General features: G+C 42.0%; 1 protein-coding gene across 3 annotated transcripts in view; it reads right to left on the bottom strand.

The window, feature by feature from the left end:
* Window positions 1-24,493, bottom strand: part of GCFC2 (GC-rich sequence DNA-binding factor 2) — a 236,024-nt gene that overhangs the window by 81,440 nt on the left and 130,091 nt on the right. For all 3 annotated transcript variants that reach the window (XM_069236040.1, XM_069236043.1, XM_069236041.1), the window contains exons 7-10: window positions 20,111-20,297; window positions 18,230-18,350; window positions 9,465-9,543; window positions 3,493-3,605 (exon numbers count right to left, since the gene is read on the bottom strand). In XM_069236040.1, coding sequence (XP_069092141.1) covers window positions 3,493-3,605; window positions 9,465-9,543; window positions 18,230-18,350; window positions 20,111-20,297 — 500 coding nt within the window. The remainder of the gene's footprint in view (window positions 1-3,492; window positions 3,606-9,464; window positions 9,544-18,229; window positions 18,351-20,110; window positions 20,298-24,493) is intronic.

The following is a 24,493-nucleotide window of genomic DNA, read 5'->3' as shown; positions in this document are numbered from 1 at the left end:
CTTCAACAAGTAGCTCGACAGCTACTGTTAACTCTCCAACTACCTATAAGTAGGCCTCCTGTGTGCAGCACAGTATACTAAATTTGCTTTTATTCCAAAATTGAAAAGCCAATATTTAAGACATAAATGTGTATATTTTCAAAACTCATAAGCTGATGTTTGGGGGGAAAATGTTATTTAAAGCTCAATGTTTGAGTGATAAATCATGCAGTGTTGGAGAGATCTGCTACTCTTGCTACCTTGGTACCAGGGACACTGCAGCTATGGCTGTAGTATATTAGCCATGTAGAAACATTCCACATAGAAATACAACATTTTCATATTACTGCTGGCAACCGTATCCCGTGTACGGAGGTGATTACTACTGGCTATCGAGCGCAGGCAAGGTTACTAATGTCATCTTGCCTGAATTGCTCACTATTACAACACTCATATTAGTAGCTCTGGATAATTTTTATTGAACATAAGCAGCTCTTAATACAGAAAAGTTTGGAGACCCCTGGATTAGACATTGACTTTGTGGTATGAAATATTGTATTATGCAATATCTGCATTCCAAAACTCATTGCCTTTTCTTGAACTAAATCTCAACTGCTTACCCTGGCTCCTGGTGAAGAGTCTAGTATATGAAAGAAGGGTTCTACAACAGGAGTGCAATGGTACTCAAAACACTGGGACAATAGTGGTAAACAAGAGTAATCACTGGCCCCTGGATTCAGAGAAAAGACTTTTAAAGCATGGAGTCCAGGGATGTGGAATTCCTATCGCCCACGCCGGGACATCTTGTTTGGGGTCAAGGGCAACAAGTTTTTATGTTTACTTTGTCCTTGGGACAAGTAGGCCCAACCCCCTGCAGCACAAACCCTTTGGCTGCCTGTTTACAGAGAGTTGAACTCTCTGCAGTTGAGGTAATGTTTCCAAAAGATAATGCTTTTCGAACTTGTATTTATGGTTCATTATTTGAAAGCCTTCATTATTAGGGTGCGTGCTGTAAATAAATGTTTTAAGGTCACACTTCACTACTGACGTTGGTTCCAGTACAAAAAAAAAAAAACGTGTACACACATGTTTGAAACGTTTAGGCTAAGAGGCTAAGTATAATGCTCCCAGAATGCTCTCTGATTATATGCAAATGAAGTGTCATTTAGTAAAATGTGTTGATGCATGCTAGTATTTCCCAAAAATATTTCTAATGGAAAATCAGTGTAACCATTTTCAACACGATTATGGGAAGCATGAAAATAAACAAACACTGACAAAGCCAACTGATCTGACAGATTTTTATAAGTCTTTTAGTTTCATCAATGAGTGTCTTGTTTTGACATGGCTTTTGTAACACTTTATTGTTGTGGGAGCTACCAGGCCCTCAACATTGTAACAAACATTGGCAAAACCCCCCCAAAAAGTTTTTGAACTCTTAAAGCACACGTCGCCACCAGCGGCATAACAAAGGCCCCGCAGCCGCCCTCCAGGGGGCCCCGTCAGCACAGCACCTGCCCTGAGTGAGTCTGGAGAGGGGGCTCCTCCATGATCTTTGCAAAGGGGCACCCTCCAGTTTCGTTACGTCACTGATTGCCACTGTAGTTCCTGACACTGAACAAAACTACTTTGTGTGGCAATATGCTCCTTGTGGAAGAGCAGAATGCGATCACTCACAGTAAAGCCAGCCGAAAGAGAGAGAAATAGAAGTTTAATAAAAACAAAATGTCTTTGTTAACACCAGACCTAATTAGGGACCAAGACCCACATGTAGGTAGCTTTTTGCATGTCGCTGTTTGCGACGTGCAAAAAGCACATTGCGATGCACAAACCCAGTTTTGCGATTCAGTAACCTGGTTACCGAATCACAAAACGGGTTTGCGACTCGCAATTAGTAAGGGGTGTTCCCTTCCTAATTGCAACTCGCAGTGCAATGTAGGATTGTTTTGTGACCACGAACGCGGGCGCAAACCAATCGCAGTTTGCACCCATTTCAAATGGGTGCTAACACTTTCGCAAAAGGGAAGGGATCCCCATGGGACCCCTTCCCCATTGTGAATGTCACTGTAAAAAAAAATTCAGAGCAGGCAGTGGTCCTGTGGACCACTGCCTGCTCTGAAAAAATGAAACGAAAACTTTTCATTTTTCGTTTTTGTTATGCATCTCGTTTTCCTTTAAGGAAAACGGGCTGCATTACAAAAAAAAACCAAAAAAACTGCTTTATTGAAAAGCAGTCACAGACATGGTAGTCTGCTGTCTCCAGCAGGCCACCATTCGTGAGGGGGTCGCAAATTGCGACCCACCTCATGATTATTCATGATGTGGGCATTTGCGAAGCCCTTGCGAATCACAGATGGTGTCAAGGACACCATCCTACATTCGGATTTGCGACTCGCAATTTGCAGGTCACAAATCTGAACCTACCTACTTGTGGCCCCAAATTCTTAAAGAAAGTCACAAAAGTGCACCCATGGTATATGTCGTACCCCTATAAAATATTTGTGAACTGTATTTTAGCGTGGGTAAGTACGATGTGTAGATTTGCTCATGTGAAAATCTATTGAGCATTTGCAAGTTCATTTTCCCTCCAGCCACTTTCTTCCCAACCCTGGAAGAAGTTCTAATTCTGCCATTGTCAGGAGTAAATGTCCAACCTTTCTTATTATGGGAAAATATTAGAGAGAAGCTGGTAAAAATCTTTAAAACATGCAGGTTAGTAGGTTTGCAGACTCAAAGGCATTCCAGCCCTGGAACTATTGCTTACTGCTTCCTCCAGCCCCAGTATGCAGATCTGCAGAAAGGTGGCAAAATAAGGAAATTGCTACAGTGGGGATTGAAACTCCAAGTATTCAAGCCCTACTATGGTAGTAGCCCTGGCATAATCAGAGAGGCTATTAATTGCTGCCATAATTTGTCGCCACACTACATGGCACCAAAGGGACAAGTAGATCTTTTTACAGGACAAGTAGATTTGAGAAGCAACCTGTCCCCTGGACAAGTAGATATTTTAATAAATTCCACACCCCTGGAGTCTGAAAACCCTTATTTTTCATAAACACAATTAACCCCCCCAGCAGTGAGCAGTTAAGATAATTTCCATTGTCCTGATTCCCTTAAATGTCAATGATTCTAAATCAATGCATTACCATAATGTGCAAATAAATAAAATGCGCTAAGAAAACTACAGTAAATTTGAGAATCACAAAAGGTAAATCTACACTTTTCCTGGTGGCATTTCACAAATGTCATACACAATCAGATCTACGGAGGCCTTGCAATACTAACTTTAGAGGCAGCCCAGCTCAAAGAACACATTCAGATCACACAGCGAAACACAAATACAGGCATATCACAATAAAACAAATATTTAATTTATAATTTTACACTGATGGCCATACAGGGTAGACAATCACAAAGATGAAAATCCATAGACATAGGAACTTTGCCATACTGCATTAGCTCACATAAATGAAGAAAACTTGTTTTTTAAGATACTAGACATGATGTACAGACCTTTATTCTCTTGGAAAGCGACCAGCTTTTGTGGTGGCAGCTCATCATCACTGGACATCCCATCATGATGATCGTTCTTCCCCAGCATCTCTCGGGCTTGCTTTCGCGCATCTCTGGGTGTTATATACAACCATTAGAAACATATGGATTAAACTGTGATTAAGTTCTCATCTACAAATTTTTAACATCTTCATCACAAACAAGATTCAAGTGCACAAGGAACTACACTAAAACAGACTTCCACCCCTCCCTACCCCCCAAAATAATATGGGTTAACTTATACTAAAGGCACTCTGTTTTATGGTAATCATTTTTCTACATTTACGTGTGTATTAATCATTGTTTTTAACTCTCATTTTACAGATATTTATGTGGGTATTTCTTGGGTTTGGTGAATAAATTAAGTTGCAGTTGTATATCCTCAAATTTATTTTACTGACAAATATACAGACATCTTTTTGTGACTTATCAAACTTATCAGTTAAAATAAATCATTATTGTTAAAACATTTACATAATACTACTAATAGATGTCCACATCTGCTGCTATGTAGGATTCCTTAGGAAAACTTTATTTTTTACTAAAACTCACAATGCAGTCAAGAAGGCTGACCAATCGAGAGACACTGAAAATAATATCAAATTTCTGATTTTTTTTCCTTCAAAAAATAAACACAGGGAGGGAATAAGATTGCTTATGGTCTGTGTTTCTGACTAGGAAACAATGAAAAGTAAACACTGTGAGCCTTGTACTTCCCTTCAGACTTTATTCATGTGCAATATGGGGTACTTGCTCCAAAGTATCTAAAATCAAGGGGTCATTAGAACAATAACACTAAAGCGACAAAGGGTTAACATGGGATAATGCCTTCCCTAATAAAGACTTAGCATCTGGAGCTTTCAGCTACACAGATAAATAGCACACTGAGCCAATGGTATTGATAATGGTTAGTCCAATACATTACTACTTAGCATTGTGTGGTAGGCTAAGTAATTTTACTCTCATTCTCTACATTGTTGATTTTTCAAGATTCTTGGCACTTTGAAATTACAGATTTACTCCTTGTACCTTACACAGTGCTTGCAGAGACTTTCTCTGGCACTACAAATTACTGAATTTTCAGAACCAAACTTAACTTAAGCCAAATGATAATCAAGAAATCAATGGTTTCCCCATGAAGGCACTGATAATAAAGCAGCTTGGGTTCTGCAGGCAACTGTAAACACCTGTGGTCTGGTGACTTTAGAGAGGCGGAAGTCCTCTCACTTTCCTACAGCAATCAGTGAAGCATGCAGGGAAGATACCCACACTCAGCCCACACAAGGTACAGGCAGCAGGTCAAGGTTACTGCTTGCAGCTTACCCAAATATTCAACTGGGAATGATTCAGAGCTGATCTTGTGTCTTCCAACAGTATCTAGCAGTGATCTGCCCTGAGAATCTTCCCTAGGTAGGAGAAGCGTGGCACACTCCTAAATATTTAAAAAGCGTCTCAGAAATGAACCATAAAGTTAGAGGGTTATGTAGAAAGAAGGAGAACGCATGTGAAGGAATGAGAGATGAAAAAGTTTTGGGTGTAGCAGAAAAGTAAAAGCAATTGCTTTCTAACACTGCACAGGACACGTGGTAATTAAATTAAAAAGGTTTTTTTTTTTTAGAATTTTTTTTATCCTTCATATAAAACACATTTCTATCACACAAAGCAATGCATGAAAACGACCCTATACATTACTTATCGGAGATTCTTGATGTTAGCTAACAAGCTACACAAGACACAAATAGCTATCCAAGCACTTAATATACTTACATAATAAAGCATAATTAAATTATTCATAAATTCATTAATTTCTGCTCTGTTCACTGGTGATCTGGGTATAAAATGATCCACTTCAGTGATATATTCCCAATTCCAATCTGTTGCACTGTCCCCCACAACCATACAGGGTACCACCCGGGCCCCCTTCTAGCCTTCTAGTCCAGGATAGTCCCACCATTTCTTCCAACCTTTAGTATATATTTTTTTGGGGGGGGGGAACCCCTCGCTTCAAACATTGTTTCTTCCAGCCTGCCAAACCAGCCCCCACCTCTTGTCCATGCCTTCACCAAAGGTGATGTAGGAGAGGTCCACTGCCGGCTATGTCTCTCTTGGCTATTATTGTTCCTAGGCCGAGAGAACATCTAAAATGGCAGTCCATTAGGAATGCATCACCGGGTATTTCCATATCATATGAAAGAAGACCCCCATGGGATCCCGGCACCAGTAACAGGCTGGGGAGTCACAAATGCAAGGCCTCCCACAAGCAAAGGGGGGTCATATATGCTTAGTGTGGGTATTTAAACTGTACAAGGCAAAGTCTAGTGGATATCGCAAGGACTCCGGGAGCGGGGTGGGGAGGGGAGAGATACATGCATCCCTCCAATCCCCTTTATCCAAAGCCCCAACTTATCCCTCCCATTCCCCCCACCCCCCCACCCCCAGGGGTCCAACGACAGAGGCAAATGCACCACCAATGACCTATAGATCCGGGACACCCCTCCCTTGCCCAGGTGGCCCATGAGTAACCTACTCTCTAGGGGGCTTTAATCAGGAATATCTTCTATCTCCTCACAAAAAGTGGAGGGCATGGCAAAGTTGTAAGCAGCAGAAGAATTGGGAGATCGGCATGTGGAATTCTGTTTTAAGATCATGAAGGAATCTCATATGGCCTCTTCCCCAAATATCTTCTATTTCCGATATTCCTATAGAATCCTAGATTCTGAACCCCTTTAGGGCTGACACCTGGGCCAACCATCTGCCCTCCCACAGTGGAGTCTCCAGCGTGAGTTCACAGTTCCACTCCATCCAGTGGAGTGTGGCCCTCCATGCTCCAAACACCACCTGGGCCACTTCTGGAATAAGGGAGTGGAGAGAAGCACTGAATAGAATACTCCTCACTTTATCCAGAACAAGCAGGGCTAGTTCTCTCCTATAGGCGGGGTCACCCCTCCCTTCCGCCCGCCCATGCAGCCAATCATTAATGGTGAGAAGTCAGGTCACCAAGTAATACAAGTGTAGGTCTGCCACTGCTATCCCGCCATTGTATGCTGCTTGAGGGCAATTCCCAAAGGCCACCCTGGGAGCTCCGCCAGCCCATATAAACTTGCGTCCGATGGCTAGCATAGTGTCAAACCATGCCTTTGGGATATGCAAGGGGTGGTTCTGTAGGACGTATAGTAACCTCGAAAGGACTATCATCTTGAAAAGCACAATTCTACCCAGAGAAATCCCTTAGTTTTAAGGCAAGTTTGTACAGTCTAGACTTCACAGGATTTTGCACTCTGTGCTTCCTGCCAATTATTTGTTTTTTGTTACAATAGAAGCAAAAGGGCTATAAAATCATGTTATCACAGTTTGGGATTTACAGCAGCTAGCATTAAGCCTGATAGTGTCATCTAATGTCTTTCTTGGTGGTGCTTTCAGAAACTTGTAACTTGTAACTTAAATCAGTATTCAATTAACAAAACCAGAAGAAATTACGTCTAACTACAATGGCTCTAGCACGGTGTGTTAAACATGCTTTCACCTTAAGGATGGCCAAAGATAATTGTGAAAACCTGTATTCAAAACAAATCTTCCTCAACCTTGAAGGAAATAGGATATTACAATCTCAATCAAGAATATAACATTATTTAACAAGATAGCCAAGTGGCTGATTGGTTATGTTCTACTAATTACATTCATCTGGAATTTGAGCACTTGAAGGCAGCTGGGGATTGTTTTCTAATTACAAAATCTTAGATTCGAACAGAAGCTTTGGGTTCCACTGGCAAAGCAACATAGAACCAGAACAAAGTCTCAGCAAATCTGTGTAGAGAGACAACATGGAAATTAAAAAGGAGAAGCCCTCGGAAAGACTCACTGCAGAAAGGTGCAAGCAGATTTTGCAGAATGACACAGAATGATCCATTAGCCAAGCAGCACAAAAGAAAGAACAGTGATGGACCTGCCAGCCCTGCTCTTGACATGGTTGTTTTAAATATGTTGCACAAAAACATTGACAAAAACAGTCAAGAGGATGACATAAGATGGGTGGAGTTCGCAAAGTGGATAATAGTTGTGGAGTGCAGTCTGCAAATGCCCAATTGTACATGTGGTCTGTGGTAGAATAGGGTAAGCTTATTAAAGACAATCTTTCAACTATTTTAGAAAAGAAAGGGAAGGGAAGAACGGGATGGAGCCATAATTGGTGGGGCGATGTGCCACAGAGTTACTTTCAGTGCACTGGGAAGATCAGTCCTTTGAAGCAGGGATGGTAGACAGCAGAAAGTGCAGATGAAACTCATACAAAAGAGAGAGTGCTTTCACTATTTGGTGAACAAGACTATAATTAGTTACAGCGATGGGTAACCAAATGGGAAACTGGGAGAATTCAACCAGTTAGATTGGAGAGAGTCATAAAACAGGAATAGGTTGGGGAAGAATATGGTGGAGGAAAGCGAGGAGAAACTAGACTGCAGTCCTGATAAATTGCATTTTAGTAGATAAAAGTTAGCAACAATATCTTCAAAGGCATCCATTACTCAAGGCTGTGGACAAATGGTAGAAGTTGTGAAACAAAAAATAAAAGTCTACTGAGCACTATATTAATTGTTAAAATTACAAATCAATGAGAGTTTTCAAGCCAATTCCTGCAACACTCGGGACTGATGGCGCCAGTGAGGCAAGCTTGGCCTACTTACCCGGCAGCCCCAGGGGCTTCTCTTACTCTTAAGTTGTGGCGCGGGTAGACATCTGATCTCGCTGCTCTACAAAGTAATGTGTTCAGATGCTGACGGCCCCCTCCGAGGGCCCGCATAGCCTGGGACGTGGATTTGGCCAACCCACTTACAGAAGTAGAATGGGCATGAGTTAAAAATCTCATACACAGTCTCCTGCAACACCCGATTTAAATTGGTGCATTGTAACTTTCTCAATAGGACATATCCGACACCGAAGGGCATGCATCAAGTATTCCCCTTCGATCGGATGCTTGCCCCAGACGTGGCAGCAGATTTTTTTACACTTAGTTTGGCACTGCAGGGGGTACAGAATTTCTGTACCAGGTGGTAGTGGAGATACAGAGGATGGTAGGGCTACCATTTACACAGACATCTCAGAGTTGCCTCTTGGGCAAAGTTCACCGCACTAAAGGGAGGAATATGGCACAGAAGTTCTTGCACCTGACCCTGGTTCTCGCCAGAAGTCTGCTGCCATAACATGGATGGGACAGAGGGCACCAGGTTATGATTGCTGGCGAGCTGATGTGCTGGAATGTGGCTAAGGAAACACACAAGACTACACTGACGAGATGACAAAGTAACGGAGGGCACAGTGAATGGAAGGAATTGTGTGACATTTTCCTAGACACAGATGGAACTGGAATCTTCAGACAGGCAATGGGATGTGACTGGTAAAAGGGAGGGACAGGGAGTTCACTTCTTGAAAGGGTGAAAACATGTTATACTGCTAGGTGGTAAATTTTGACTGATTATGTGCAGGGATTGGGGGTGGGGGGCGGGATGGGGTGAAATACTCAATTAGGACTGCTGGATTATAATGATACATATCAGACTCACATCTGTTTAGCTTGATTGCCGGTTTTTGACACTCAGTTGCTGTAATGTTTAGGAAAAAAACTGAAAATAAAGTTATTAAAACAAAAAGAGTATTTTAACACATTTTTGGACTGCTCATCTGGTTCAACAAGTGTGAGCTGGAAGTAAATCAGACAAGAGCAAAAAAGTATTTTATATACGACACCACCTGCTACAAAATGGTGTTTAATTATTCTATTCTTCACTTTCATCTCGGGTTGGATAACAAGACATTAATAGACCCTACAAGTAAATTCAGGGCAAGGACCTTTAAACCAAATATACAAACGCATTCCACTTCTAAAGACCTGAAGCAGCCACTTTAATTTTACGTATGTATGCTACTTTGCACAGACTCACCTCCGTGACATGCACTCTGCCAGCTGATGTCTTGCCTTCTCATTATCGTCTGCAGGGGCATCAGATGTAGCAGATATTCCTATAAAAATACCAAACCACCAATGTGACATAGGTGAGATCTGACAAGGAAGAAGGCTGTAAAGCAGAGAGCCTCAACCTCAAAACTTCACTGTACTGCACCTGAATACCTTATGAGTGTGGCGTGTTTGGAGTGAATGGTTTGTCAGCATGGATGCCATACTGTTCAGGGATGACAGGCATTTCAGTGACCCACCCTGTCAATGAACAAATGTAGCATAGCAGCCAACTGAAATATGGAATTTAGATAGCAGATAAAAGGTTTGCAGTCTTAATAAGTGCATAGTTTTGATACATGTAACTGTGAAAAAAGAACACTTCAATAATGCTTTTAAATGACTTTGTTGTGATGAACATCTATTGTTCAGGCGCCTCAAATGTCCCTCCAGCATTCAGTACCACAGTTGTAACTGCTATTATCTGATGCCCAGTTGGGGGGTGGTAATGATGTGCATATAAGTCAAAATCTTTTTCTTTAAAGAACACTTTGGATTGCTAAGTAGCATTCAATTTGCAGGTATGAAAATCAACAGCCTGTTACTCTATATAAACCACAAATACTGAAATGATATGCTTTTTCGATCTCCATTGTAGGATTGTCACATGTCAATGTGACATGCCAATTGTACACATGTTCCAGAATTGAAAGTGCTCTGTATCACAACAAGATGCAGTACGAATGGCTTTGAAGGACATCTCAGCCTCATCTCACCTTCAAAACTGCAGTGGGGAATTACATTCTACACAGCTCCATAGTGGTCCAGGGAAGACAAATGGTTCCCAAGAAGGTTTTTTGAGTCAAGTGTGATGCTGTCTGAAGGACATATTACTAGAGTGAGTAGGATTGTCAGAGTACATTAATTAGCTCACCTGGGACAATCTCAGTATACTGAACAACAAAGAAATGAACAGCTATCTGTAAATAGAATTGTGAGGTGAGAAAAGATCAGAAAATTGGAGCTGAAATGTAGGAGGCTCCATTAGGCATCTGACCTACTGGCAACTCACATAACATGTTTCTGAGAAAAAGACAGAGCAAAACACTTTTTCCCCATAAACTTTTATTAAGGTTTTTACCTGTACAGCATGGTTTGGCAGGATCATGTTAACATAACAGATATGAAAAGTAGTTACTTACCTGTAATTGCAGTTATCCAGTTTTGCTATCTATCATAGATTCACATGCTTGAATCCTTCCTCGTCCAAGAGGGACTCCCACGGTATCATAGAAAGCAGTATGCAACAACCGCACAGGCTACAATGAAAGTAGGCCTTGAATTTGCTAGTTTATCTATGTCCTTTTTAAAAAAGGAACAAACCTGAATCATGACCAATCAGGCGACAGCACCTTCTAGAACACTTCCAAGAGAGGCTCTCTCCCTCATATTTTCAGCACTAGAGTGAGTTATACATCCTGAGTCCATAAAGGGAGCCTCTAAGGGGAGGAGGGTGAATTGCATGTGAATCTATGAAAGATACCAATACTGGATAACTGCAGTTACAGGTAAGTAACACATTTTCTTATCCAGTATTGGATCTTTCATAAATTCACAAGCTTGAATCAGATTAACAAGCAGTATTAACAATGTAGATTATTAAAATCTTAGCGGATGGTAGGCATTAGAGAATGTATGCATACACAAACACACAGACATATATATAAATATATATATATATATATATATAAATATAAAATATAAACACATTCATACAATATATCATAATTATATCATGTACTTACACAAACAGGGCAATGTACTCATAGATATTAGATTGGATAATAATATACATAACGTGCATTACAATAGAGGCTCACCTTACTGAGACAGATGACGTATGACTGCTTGAACCATAGCTGCATCACTTCTAGGTGTGGACTGGAGGCAGTAATGCTTCGTGACTGAGTGGGTGCTCTTCCAGGAAGCAGCACAGCATATTTGCTCTAGGGGAACTCCAGCAAACAAAGCAGCAGGAGTAGATATTGACATTGTTGAATGTGCTCTAAGTCGTCTTGCTAGAGGTTTTCCAGCTGTGGAATGACAACACTGGATGGTTGCTGATAGCTGTCTTGCTACTGTTGCCTTTGTTACTACAGTGCCTTTTCGCCCCCAGTTCCATAGGACAGTAATAATTGATCAGACTTGCAAATAGTTTTAGTGTGTTGGAGATAGAACTTAAGGCATCTCTCAACATCCAACGTGCAGAGAGATCTTTCTGCTGGTGTTGCTGGATTGGGAAAATATGTACAGAGAATAATTGGTTGATGGAGATGAAATTGAGAGGGAGATTTAGAAATTAATTTTGGATTTGTTCTGAGTTGCTGCCAAATGTACTTTTGCTGAGGAATGCACAAGCCCAGACTTTGTTAGCATTAGCAGATAGGGTAATATTTGTTCCGGAGACATCTCATACGGGTGCAAGTTATTTTGGTGACAACAATAACAGAACCGCTTCCATTTCAATCTGTAGGTTTTGATTGTGCTGTCCGCTCTCACTTTAGAGAGTATGGGCCATATGTACGAACACATTTTCCCATTGACACAGAATGGGAAAACCCTTTGCTACATCTGGCCCTATGTATCTACATTCTGGAGTTATCTTCAGATGCCTGAACTCATAGAATTCAGGAGCCATGCATTCAAGATCAGTGATCTTGGATCTGGCTGCAAGATTTGCCTCTGGTGCATTGATAGAAGCATTCAAGTTGGTGGGAGACGTATTACGATATAAGGAGAAGTTCTGTGTACCAGAACTGCCTGGACCATTTGGAAGCGATTAGTATTAGGTGGCAAGTTTCCACCTTCATTTTGGCGATGACTTTGGGAATTAGTGGGGTGGGGGTGTGGGGTGTGGGAGGGGGGGCGTGGGTGAGCGTATGCATAGATCCCGGACCATTGCATCAAAAGGCATTCCCCAAGACCCTGGAAGGGTCTATCAACTTGCATAAAATTGCCATTTGGTATTCCTGTTCGTTGCAAAAAGATCCAGTGTTGGCCTTCCCCATGTTAGGAATATTTTGTCTAGTTGAATTTGATTTAGCTCCCATTCGTGACAATCGCTCTTGGCTCTGCTAACGTGGTGTGCACTCATGAGACGTTTTTGACCTTCAAGGGGATGTTGTGGCATGTTAGCCAGTTCCATAAATCCTGGGCTTCTTGTGAGAGTGTTAGAGACTTCGGCGCCTCCTAGTTTGTTGATATAAAAAATGCTGGTCATGTGGTCTGTCCGTATCAGCACTTGAGAGCCTTCTATCCTTGGGAGGAAAGCTTGCAATGTGAGGAAGATGGCCTTGAGTTCCAAGCTGTTGATGTGCATTAGCTTCTGGTGGTTTGACCATTTCCCTTGGATTTGTAGATCTTGGAGGGGACCTCCCCATCCTTCCATTGATGCATCCATTGTGATTATAAAACTGTGACTAATGGCAGATACGTGAGACCTTGAGAAAGATGAGATTAGTGAGACCACCAGTTCAGTACCTTTATCATCTTTGGTGTGACATAAATCCGATCTTCGAACAATCCTTGTGATTTGTTCCACTGAGCCTGTAATTCCTCTTGCAACCGTCTCATTTTGAGACGTGTAAGAGGAACTAGGTTGGTTGTGGAAGATGATATACTTAGGAGCGATTTGAACAATCTCACTGAAATGCACTTTCTTCTTGATATTGTTACGGCCAAAGATGTCAGTTTCTTCTGCCGTTCCTGCATAAGGAAAGCTTTGTTCTGCTGCATGTCAAGAACAGCTCAGAGGAACATCATCCTCTGAGCGGGGGTCTTGGAGGATTTTTTTTCACTGACTGCGAGACCTAACTTCTGAAAAAGTATGAGGCAGTCTTTTGTTGCTTTGAGCGTTCTTTGTGGAGTCCAAGCTTTTAGCAGTAAGTCATCTACGTATGGGAACACCTAATGACCTTGTTTTAGGAGAGCGGCTGTAACTGGAGCTGAGCACTTGGTGAAAATGCGTGGGGCTGACTTGAGTCCGAAAGGTAGGACTCGAAACAGATAGTGAGTACCAGCTACTGTGAATCAAAGATACCTGCGATGCTTGGGATGAATGGGGATATGAGAGTATGATTCTTCCAAATCTAGAGTCATATAGTCTCCGCTATTTAGAAGATTTAATATGTCAGAGTGATCATTCGGAAAGTTTGCTTGCGGAGGTATTTGTTTAGATGCTGGAGGTCCAGGATAGGTCTCCATTCCCCTGTTTTCTTTCGCACAAGGAAAAAACAGGAGTAAAATCCTTTTTCCTCTCTTGACCCATTGGAACTTTCTCGATTACTCCTTTGGAAGGCACCAACTTGGTTTCGTTTTTTCAATAAGTGAAGATGGGGGGGATGCGTCCTCTTTGTGGGATTCTTTGGTGGTTTCTCCGTGAATTCCAAGGTATGCCCATAAGTTACTATGTCCAACACTCATTGGTCCGAGGTGATAGTTTTCCATTCGTGGAGTTATTTGGAGAGGTTTGCCCCTACTTGGTGACAGAGGTTGAGCAGCTGGTACTTGGGTTGGGTCATTATTTGAGTCCTGTTTCTGTGGCCTGATGTGAGGATCTCCAGAGAGTTCCCTGCTTAGAGAAACCAGCTGTAGTTGGTTGAAGATACACTTGTGCTGGTCTATATTGAGGTTGGTAAGGCTGAAACTGCTGGGAGCTGTGATAAGAGCTTCTATAGGTGGGAAAACGTGCCCTCTTGCACCTCTAAAGGGCAATCTTTTATATTGTAAGGCACCTAGGAATTTAGCGGTGTCCATTTTAATGGCAAGAAGAGCCTCATCTATGTGCTTTCCAAAAAGCATATCACCATCATAAGCCATATCCAAAAATTTTGTTTGCACTTCAGGTTGAAATTAAGTGCCTTTGAACCAACTTTGACGCCTCAGAACGGCAGCGCCTGCAAGGTGCTTGAACACTGTGGAGGAGATATACATGGCAGTATCAATAAACTCAGAGGCACGATCACCTTCCTGTAAGATCTTTTTTGTCACCTGTCTTTGGTCCTCTTGAATCAGATCGGACATAGACTTGATGTCAGACCATATCTGTCTGTCGTGATCTATATTGATGAATGATGGGTATTGACCTGACCGATTTCTGAGTTTTGTCCTGAAAATCATATACGAAGCAGTCAGAGTGCTTCACTGTAATGGGTAGGTGAAATCTTTCTGCTGCCCTTTCCATAATACTGTCAAACCCGTCAAACCCCCCCAATATCCTCTGGAAGGGAATCAGCAGGAGGGTGTTGATGTGGAGCTGGAGTAGGGATGATGTAGTCATCCCATTCGTCTGACTGATCCGGTAGTTCTCCTGCTTCCCTGTTGTCATCTTCCAAGGTGGAAGGCTCCTCCCTAGGAGGGGAGGCAGCATGCGGCGGTGGTATCATTCTAGGCGTAGTGGGAGGCGGGATAGTTGGTGGTGGAATAGGAGCTGTTCGTGGAGGGGTTGATGGTGGTACCCGTGTCTGTGGTGGAAAATGCCATCTATAATCTGACAACATGTCTTGCAGATCTTCTATCAGAGAATGAGGCATAATGATATCCTCCTGAGTGCGATGAGGTTATGAATAGTACTGAAAATTCTCTATGTGCTTGTGAGTGGTGGGTTGACGATTGCAGCCCTCAAAGTCTTGACTTTGATCATCCTCCTAAAACTCTTCCTCCTCTTCCTGTTATTTGACATGGAGTTCTGAAGGGTTAGGTGCCGGTCCGAAAGGGCCTTCCTCATCTGACTCATCCATGTCCAGAAGGTGACTTGGCATAAGGGGTGAAATGTTAGAAGTATATGACAGACTAGGTTTAGTAAATGTCTTAGTTTTTAACATTGTCTTCATCAATGGTATCGTCAACGGTGGATGTTAAGTCAACATTGGAATTGTCGACGGTGGTGGTGTTGTCGTCGACGGTGCAGTCGACAAGGCCTAAGCCAACGATGATGTCGACTGTGTAATAAGGGAAACAGTTGTTGCGACTGGTAGGGAAACTGAATCGCCCCTAGTCTCCGTGGCCATCATCGACGATATGGGAACCTGAACTGAAGAGGTCATCGTCGTCACCAGAGCTGTAGATGGTCTCACCGACTATATGGTGGTGGCGGTCGTCGTCGACAATGCTGCCGTCAATGGTGATTTCGCCATCAACGGGGTTTTGAAAGGAGATTTTGCTCCTGTCATCGACATGACTGAGGTAACCTTAGTCTTTTCTTTTTGTGGTGTACATGGAGTAGCAGAAGCAGATTAAGTTGCTTCTGTAGAGAAGTGTTTTTGTTTTTTCTTAGATTCCCTCGATTAGAGGTAAGTTTTGAGGGATTTTCTGCTCTCCTCAGAAGTGCCCTCCAGAGATCTAGCCCTCCTATGTGACTTAGGTGAAGAGTCACTATCTTCATCTAAAGATGTCTTTTGGGCTTCAGTTTTCTGTAGCCACAGTAACAATCTGCCTTCCCAGTCTCTTAATGTCTTAGGTGGAAAAGTATGACGCATTTTGCATTCTTTCGCCTTATGAATAATGTAAAGGCAATAAATACAGTTTTGATGTGGATCATCCACATGAACTCATTTTCCCTACAGGTCTTGCAGGGAAGAAAGAGGCCTTTTGTACCAGATACAATGGAAATAGATGAAATCCAATACCTTTTTTTAAGTAATGGAGTAAAAACCGAGCAGAGCTCAGGGAGACTCCCTTCACTCTTGACCTTCGGTGAAAATCTTAGGGAGAGAGCCTCTCTTGGGAGTGTTCTAGAGGGTGCCATCGCCTGACTGGTCATGATTTAGTTTTGGTCCTTTTTTAAAAAGGGTATAAATAGACTAGCAAATTCAAGGTATACTTTCATTGTACCTGTGTGGTTGTTGCATACTGCTTTCTAGAATACCATTGGACTACAACTTCGTCAAAGGGGAAGGATTCAAGCATGTGAATCTATGAAAGATCCAATACTGGATAACTGGGTTATCATTAAACAATAAATACATATCAATCTGGTAGGGATTTCGCTACTGAGTACAGAATGGGAACGAGGTGGAGGTAAAGCTATGGGAGAATGTCCACTTGAGGAGAAACAAATCCAAGCTAACTGTGCAGTCTGAGCTCAGTGGTTAATGGGGGGTGTTGTTCCACCATTTCAATGGTTATGTAAGTACAGGCACCTCTAAAACAGGAACTTAGGGTTGGGCGTAAGGTAATAGGGTATTGCGAGTCTTAGGTAATCATGTCTGGGGAGGAGTGGCAACATCGAGGAGGGAATCTGAGGGTGTACCATAATAGGGGGCACAACCTCTGGAAGGTGGCAGAAATGGCAGTATCAGGGGACATGCACAAGGGGGGTGATGGTCAATTTACTCAACGGCTGTGGGGCTGCATCGCATGCGTGCTGTGTTATCTTCACGGGGCGGGAGCCCCATCAGGGTTGCTCGGGATATTGCAGGGCTGTTGGGTGCTCGCGTTTATTGCCCGAAATTGTGTATTCATGGTGTCCCAGGCATCAGCTTTGGGCCGTTTACGGAGGCGGCGGGCCTCCTCGTAATGTAGATTTGTGCTCTCTGCATCACCCCACTGGAGAAAGGCATTTTGCCACTTAATCGAGGGTGTCAGCTGGGGCGCCTTCCAGTGTAGGGTAATGACTTGCTTGACAAGTAGCAGTGCTAAGTTAGCAAAGCGGGCCCAAACTGTGTGTTCTGGCTCCCTTTTATAGATTTATACAGCTGTCGCCTCTCATGAATTTAACTGTTTGTGAGTTTGGTGACTGATGCCAGGACATCATGAACTGTTAACAGCAAGCGTACCGCATTCTCAACATATTTCAGAGATCTGTGGTGTTAGAATGGCATCTGGGACATGTAAGATGTGTAGTGGGGAAATACTCGGTTGAGTTTTCCGGGGTCACGTAAGCAGGTTTAAGACCGTGTATTTAATGCATTTGAATTGAGCGTTGCAGGACATAACTTGAGATTAGTCAAGCGCCTGGACCAACTCTGCACCATGTAGTGGTCGCACTATGTCACCCTGCCATCTTTGCTTTAGTGATGCAAGGGATACACCAGCATTGTCTCCAATCACTTTGTACAGCCAAGTAATCAGGTGGCGCCCATTGTGAACAGCATGTGGACCACTACATGTGTAGGGGGCTCTTTGTCGATCGTAGGCCACAAAGCAAAACACTTTTTATATATATACACAGAGAGCACAAGCAAGTAAAATAGAAGCTTACAATCAAAATATGTAGAGTTAAGCACACAATGACTGAGAAAGAAGTGTGCTTTCCAGCATCTCTGGACTTTAGAGGGGCAGAGGTAAGGTACATTGCAGCCCTGCTTGCGTAATGATAAAAACACCAGCGAGCCAGCATGATGTTTCGGGAAAAGCAGTCAGGCCTACCAGGAGCTTGACGGAACAAATGTCAGCATTTTAGATATTATGGCTGTATTTTGGCATGTTTCTTTATCTCATTTAAAAGTCATCTGTTACTATTATGTCCATTTAATCACATAAATTGTCAACCCTAAAGCCATCATCCATCACTCTGTGGTCAGATATCATCAACTGAAGGGATGATTTCATTGTGTCTCCCATGAAAGACTTATCATGGGCTAGGTTTACTTGAAATTTGTATTCAGCTGCAATGAAATTCAAAAGATACATTAGTAAAATAAATCCCGAAAGAAATCAATCATCAGGTTATATATTATAAAGAAAACCCACCTAACCGTTGTAGAGAGTCTGATTCATTATGCAGATCTTCTTGCCTACGTTCTCGTAAAACTTTAGCCTTTTCATGTAGCAGCAGATGTATGGCAGCTTCCAGCTCATTGATACGCAGGATCTGCAACAGGGCAGAGTACCAAGATATAGTCAATATAGAAGTAAGTTGATTGGTACATGCCTAATGTACGCCACATAGACAAGCAACAAGATGGTCTAATGTCCTATGCCACTGCATCCCACCCACTTAAAAATAGAGCCAGAGCAGTCAAGCCTGAGGTTTTTCATCATGTTCAGAGATGGATTAGGAACCCACAAGTACTCAGGAGGAAGCAAAGGGCAGTACCCAGGCCCATTGAGAGTCACGAAAAGACAGGTTATTAGGAATCACAACCAGTCTGTAGGGTCTTTCTATGCATGGGGCAGCACATGTTCTTTGGCTTCCAAAGGATTTTGCTTGTTCTGAACTAAAGCACTGTATTACACAAATCCCCTGGCTACCGGAGGGGGCATGAATGAGGAGTTTTTAGGTCAAACATTATACATTACTCCTGATCAAAGCTAGAGAATGTTCAACATTCCAACCCAGATCCACAAGGCAACCAGCAGCAAGGCCCAACACCATCAATGTGCTGTCATGTCTGAAACAAACTGTAATCTCACAATACCATTTAGGTGCTTTAAAATACTACGAGGGAACAGCATTTTTAAAAGAGAACAACACTCTGAACAACATCCATTCCAAACTTCTATCGAGCTCAAACATCATAGTCCCATCACTGCCTGAAAAGAGGACCACTTGGAATGCCTTTAAAGACTGAGATCAAGGTTTACTGTGAACCCTGTATCCCTTCAACATGATATGTTCTCTATGCCACATCTTTATAGTGTAGGTATTCCCACTATTCTCATTTAAAGCATTGCACATTAAAATGTGTGCTCTTTTTTTTTTTTTACATCGCACTACCAGGGAGCACATTCTCTAATAGAAAGCAGCACAGGCACCAGTGCCACCCAGGGACACAGATTGTAAGTGCTCTGTTGAGCATGTTAGAGAGATTGTCCATAAATCGCAATACACAGCCACAATCTACAGTTAGTTTGTGTTACAAATAATGTATGAAACAGATAGTGCAGTACAACCAGGATGCTTTTTAAAAGGAGAAAGAGAACGCTAAAAACTCTGGCCCAAATTCCTGTAGAATCATAAATCCAACACAAATACCTGTTTCCCCCAACTTAGTAATACAACCTAGGTGCAAAATGCACCTTAGTGAAGTTTTTTTTGCCACCCCATTTGCACCAGGTAAACCATGGCACACTAGGTAGGATGATAGCACACATGTTCTGTCTGCAAACCTCCAAGTGGGGGAATAATGGGCAGTCAACACACAATACCTTATTCACATGTGCATAAAGTAGAATGGGCCACAAACATTGAATCTGGTACACTATACAACTGGTACTTATCAGGTGAATAATTTACACTGGGGAGGTTTTGATGCTTACAGAATCAGGGCATTAGTGCCGTACAACACTTTGCTAAGTTATCTAGATGTTTTATATTTTGAACACATATTACACTGTATTTAGTAACATGGATTGGACTAAACACATCAAGTAAACTCTTGCCATTTAAGTGCTCACAAGATGATCTTTTCATACATAACCAAATAAAACAGGACACGTAGCAATGTCTGTTTTCTGTCTTAACCTTAAGAGTAACAGAAGCATCAGAGGGTGAGATTCTAGCAGCATTGTCCATAATACCAGAAAATACCAGAACTTGCAATATCAGCAGATTAATTTTGCAATTTAGGTTTAACGCAATAACCTCAGCATTGTAATATGCAGGAGTGTATCTTTTTCTTCCCTCAGTACCTTTTCATTTAGACAGTCTACCAGGTTTTCTGCATAGGTTTTCATAGTCTTATAAAACTTATACTGCAGTGCAGCATTTGCACCAGCTTCCAGTTTCTGTACTGTGTTCTTTGAGGTTTCAACATCATGAGTTATTTTTTCATATTCCCGCTGGTGTGAACGGTGAACTTCTTGAAAGGAGTTCAACCTGAAGAAAAAATAAAGCTAAATATAAAATAAGACAACTTAATGATTCACTCGTGTAACTTTAGATAACATTCTTTTGTGGATTTTTTGGAACAATATTTATACATTATACTTGAAGGATCTTGCCAGGATGTGTCTTCATGTTACACAGTGCTTTTTATACCCCTTTCCTTGCCCAATTTGTCAAGGAAACTAGACTGCTGGGGCATCATAGCAATTAAGGAGGGTGCCACACAATTTATGTACAATATTCAAAGCAATTACAGATGCAGCCTAGCCAGGGTATGGTGTCCTTCAGGGGCACACTTTCCTCTAGGTCACTGCCTTTTGTCTATCTATATGAATAAACCCTATACAGTGTGGATGACCAGAGGGTAGCCTAGTAACTAAGAATAGAAAAGTACCCAGTTCAGTCACATGTATGAACACCTTTCCACTAGCTTCCTTTCCTCTGAGCGGATGGGAAGATTACCAGCACCACAAAAAGCATACTGTTGATAGAATCCACAAACAAATTCAGACTAAGATATCTTGCTACTTGCAGGAAGCAGACACCTAGTTTATGGAATTTTCAAATTGCTGAGGGGGCCTACTACATTACTTGTGAAGAAGGGAGGAAGAACTTCATAACATTTCTCCATCTCCCTCCATGTTTGTATAATATGGCAGGTGAGAATGAAATCAAGTCAGGGTTGGTCCAATTACTAGCCAACAAGGCAGTCTATATTTAGATTCTTGAGTTGAGGGATATGTCCGTGAAACTTCAAGGTACCTGACCCTAGTCAAGGCTGACTATGTATTGAAGGATGAGCAGTGATGTACAGCCTGTCATTTCACAAGCCGCAAAATGGCTGCCGATGATTTGTGCAGAGACTGACTCTGCTGGGCCCCTCCATGTTCTAGAAGCTACTTTTAGAATGCCCTCCTATAATAATAAAAATTATTGCTGAGGATACTCTTCTGGACAGAACGTAAACACAAATATGGTTGTTTTTACACGGAGTGATTCTTGAGGCAGTGTACAGAAGTATAAAGTATAAAACAAAGTAAGTATTCCCCTTAGCACCACAACCTCAAAAGTAATCAAATGACTTTATTTGTATTTAATCATTTTGCTTAAAGAGATGCTCTTGTAAAAAAAAAAAAATTATAATAATAATAATAATAATAATAATAAACTACCCAAATTGTAATTCGGGAGAAAAGGGGTTGAGTGGGCCAGGTAAAAGACGGGCAGAAGAACTCTATACGTCAACTCAGCTGCATCAAATTATTTTAATCAGTCCCATTCACACCAGCCCCAGAAGGCAATCTACTTTAGCTTGTGTGATGAACAATGTTTTCAATAATGTAACCCATTGCAACCAAAAATATTTTCTCCAACTCTGATTAATGTATCATTGAAATTTCATTCCTCTACATCAAACTTCAATCTCTAATATTTTCGACAAGACATTCTGAAGTATATAGGCAGCAAGTACCTAAAAGAACCCACCTATAAAGTGAGGATGTCCCAAAAAACTATTTTGGTACACAGCATAAGCAGAGCCTAGCCTGAAGATGATACTAAAGCTTTGGTACTTTGTAACTGCTCTGGGAATTACCAGAAATATTATAACTAATCAGTACTTTTGCAAGTAAATAGGTCTGAAACTCTTGCAGCTCGAACAGAGGAAACTGATTCAAGTATGGATAGCTGTGCCCTCTGACAATTTAACGGTTGATACAAATTGTTTATTTTTAAAATTTACAAATTCCACAAAACCACTCTCAAGTTCAATACAAAAAATGACATTACTTACAAATAACTGAAACCGAATTTAAAAACACTATAAAACATACTTCAAAAAATAGGAACAAAAGATTGAAAATGTATTGTGCATTAAATATTCAAAGCATGCTGCTTACATTATCATCGTCTCTGTACAAACAGCCCAGGCTTGTTTTATAAAATTAGCAACAGAAAAATGAATAGATGACATTTGAGTTACGTGGAACAAAGCCAGCAGGATGATGATTTAACAAGCAAAATAACAACAAATATTGGCAAAGCCAACAGGTCTCACCTTCTGAACCTACAAGCATTGCAAATGCTATTTACTGATGCCATGCAGCACTGGTAAAATGCAAACTGTTTCAGGAAAACAAAAAAGCTATAATGCAGCTTCTGTCATTCCACAAGCGTGTGCATGAAGAGCAACCTATGGCCATTTCCCTCACTCTTCTTTTTAAATTACTGGTCCAGGATGTGACTACATATAATCCCGGAGTTAAAAAAAGATGTCCGTGTTTTTAGCGTGTGCTGGACCTGGCACCATTGGCATGGGCTCACCGAAGTTTTTGACTCGAGAATTCCCAGTTTTCTGACTTTGTTTTTGCTGGGCGTAGGATTCTGCACACTTTACAACTGCTAACCATTGTTAAAGTGCTTGTGCTCTTTTTCTAAAACATGGTAACACTGACTTATCCCCAGTTGGCATAATTAATTTACTTACAAGTAGCTAGTAGAGTGCACTACATGTGCCACAACCTGTAAATGAAATGCTGCTAGTGGGCATGCAGCACTGATTGTGCCACCCACTTAAGTAGTCGTTTAAACTTGTCTCAGGGCCTGCTACTACAGATTCTGCGTGTGGCGTTTTAAACTGGTATGTCGACCTTCAAAGTAAACCTTTTGTCAGGCCTAAACCTTCATTTTTAAGACATACAAATCACCCCTAAAGGTAGGCTCTAGAGAACCAGGGAGCAGTGTATTTAAAAAGTTGGACATATACTTTTAAATTTTACATGTCCTGGTAGTGAAAAACCGTGAGTGAGAGAGTGTGAGAGATTGGTTTTTAAATTGAAATTCTGAACATGTTGCTATTAGAAAGTTGGCATTTTCTTACTTTAGCAATTTCGTGCCTACTGCCTGTTTCTGATCATGTCTGGGCTGGGGTGCCATCTGGGCTGTGTGTATACCTCCTAGACAACCACAAACAATGGGAGCTCACATGTGATCTGATGGGCCTTGATGGACCATCCTGAGCAGGATGGCAGGGAGGAGCTGGACACAGCCTCATTTACACATGAACATGTATCTTGCCCCCACACAAAGGGCTGCATAATCCCCTGTAGTGCAGGAAGGGCAGGGACTCTATGCACTTCAAGGGCGTGTATTTGAAGTCTTCCCACTTCAAATGCCCAAATGGGTATAATCCTGGACATCTGATTCCACCACCTCAGTACCCTATGGATACTCTGCCAGGAAGAAGGACTGCTGTTTGCTGGACTCCTGCAATGCCGTGCTGACCTGTGCCTGCTGCCCGGAACTGAGAAGGACTGGACCTGACTCTCCAAACCAGAATCCACAGTGACTCCAAAGGTTAGTTGGCTGGCCTCCTGATCTGAAGTATCAGTTGTAGGAAAGTGCCTGTTTTGGCATACTTAATCACCACACACACACACACACACACACACACACACACACACACACACACACACACACACACACACACACACACACTTTTTGCCTGGTAATAATGCTAACTTGACTGAGTGTGGGGTCCGGTTAACCAGGCCCAGGCACCAGTGATCTTTCCCTAAACTGTACCATTGTTTCCACAATTGGCACACCCCTGACACCCAGCTAAGTCCCTTGTAAAAAGTACCAGTGGTGCCAAGGGCTCTGTGACCAGGGAGGGTCCCTAGGGGCTGCAACATGTATTGTGCCACCCTAAGGGACCCCGCACCAAGCATATGCACACTGCCATTGCAGATTGTGTGTGCTGGTGGAGAGAACAAGGCAAAGTCGACATGGCACCCCTTCCACGGTGCCATGCCCATAATCCACTGCCTGTGGCATAGGTAAGTCACCACTCTAGCAGGCCTTACAGCCCTAAGGCAGGGTGCACTATATCACAGGTTGAGGGCATAGCTTCATCAGCAATATGCCCCTACAGTGTCTAAGTCCATTCTTAGAAATAGTAAGTGCAGTGTGGCCATATTATGTACATATACTGTGAGTTTGCCATTATAAACTCCACAGCTCCATGATGTCTTAACTGAAGGATGAGAAGTTTGGTATCAAACGTCTCAGCACAATAAACCCACACTAATGTCAGTGTTGGATTTATTGTACAATACACACAAAGGGCATCTTAGAGATGCCCTCTGTATTTTACCCAACCCTTTAGTGAAAGGCTGACCAGTCTGTGC

The sequence above is a fragment of the Pleurodeles waltl genome, chromosome 5 (assembly GCF_031143425.1).
Source record: "Pleurodeles waltl isolate 20211129_DDA chromosome 5, aPleWal1.hap1.20221129, whole genome shotgun sequence".
Taxonomy (NCBI): Eukaryota; Metazoa; Chordata; class Amphibia; order Caudata; family Salamandridae; genus Pleurodeles; species Pleurodeles waltl.
This window is presented reverse-complemented; position numbering and strand designations above follow the sequence as displayed.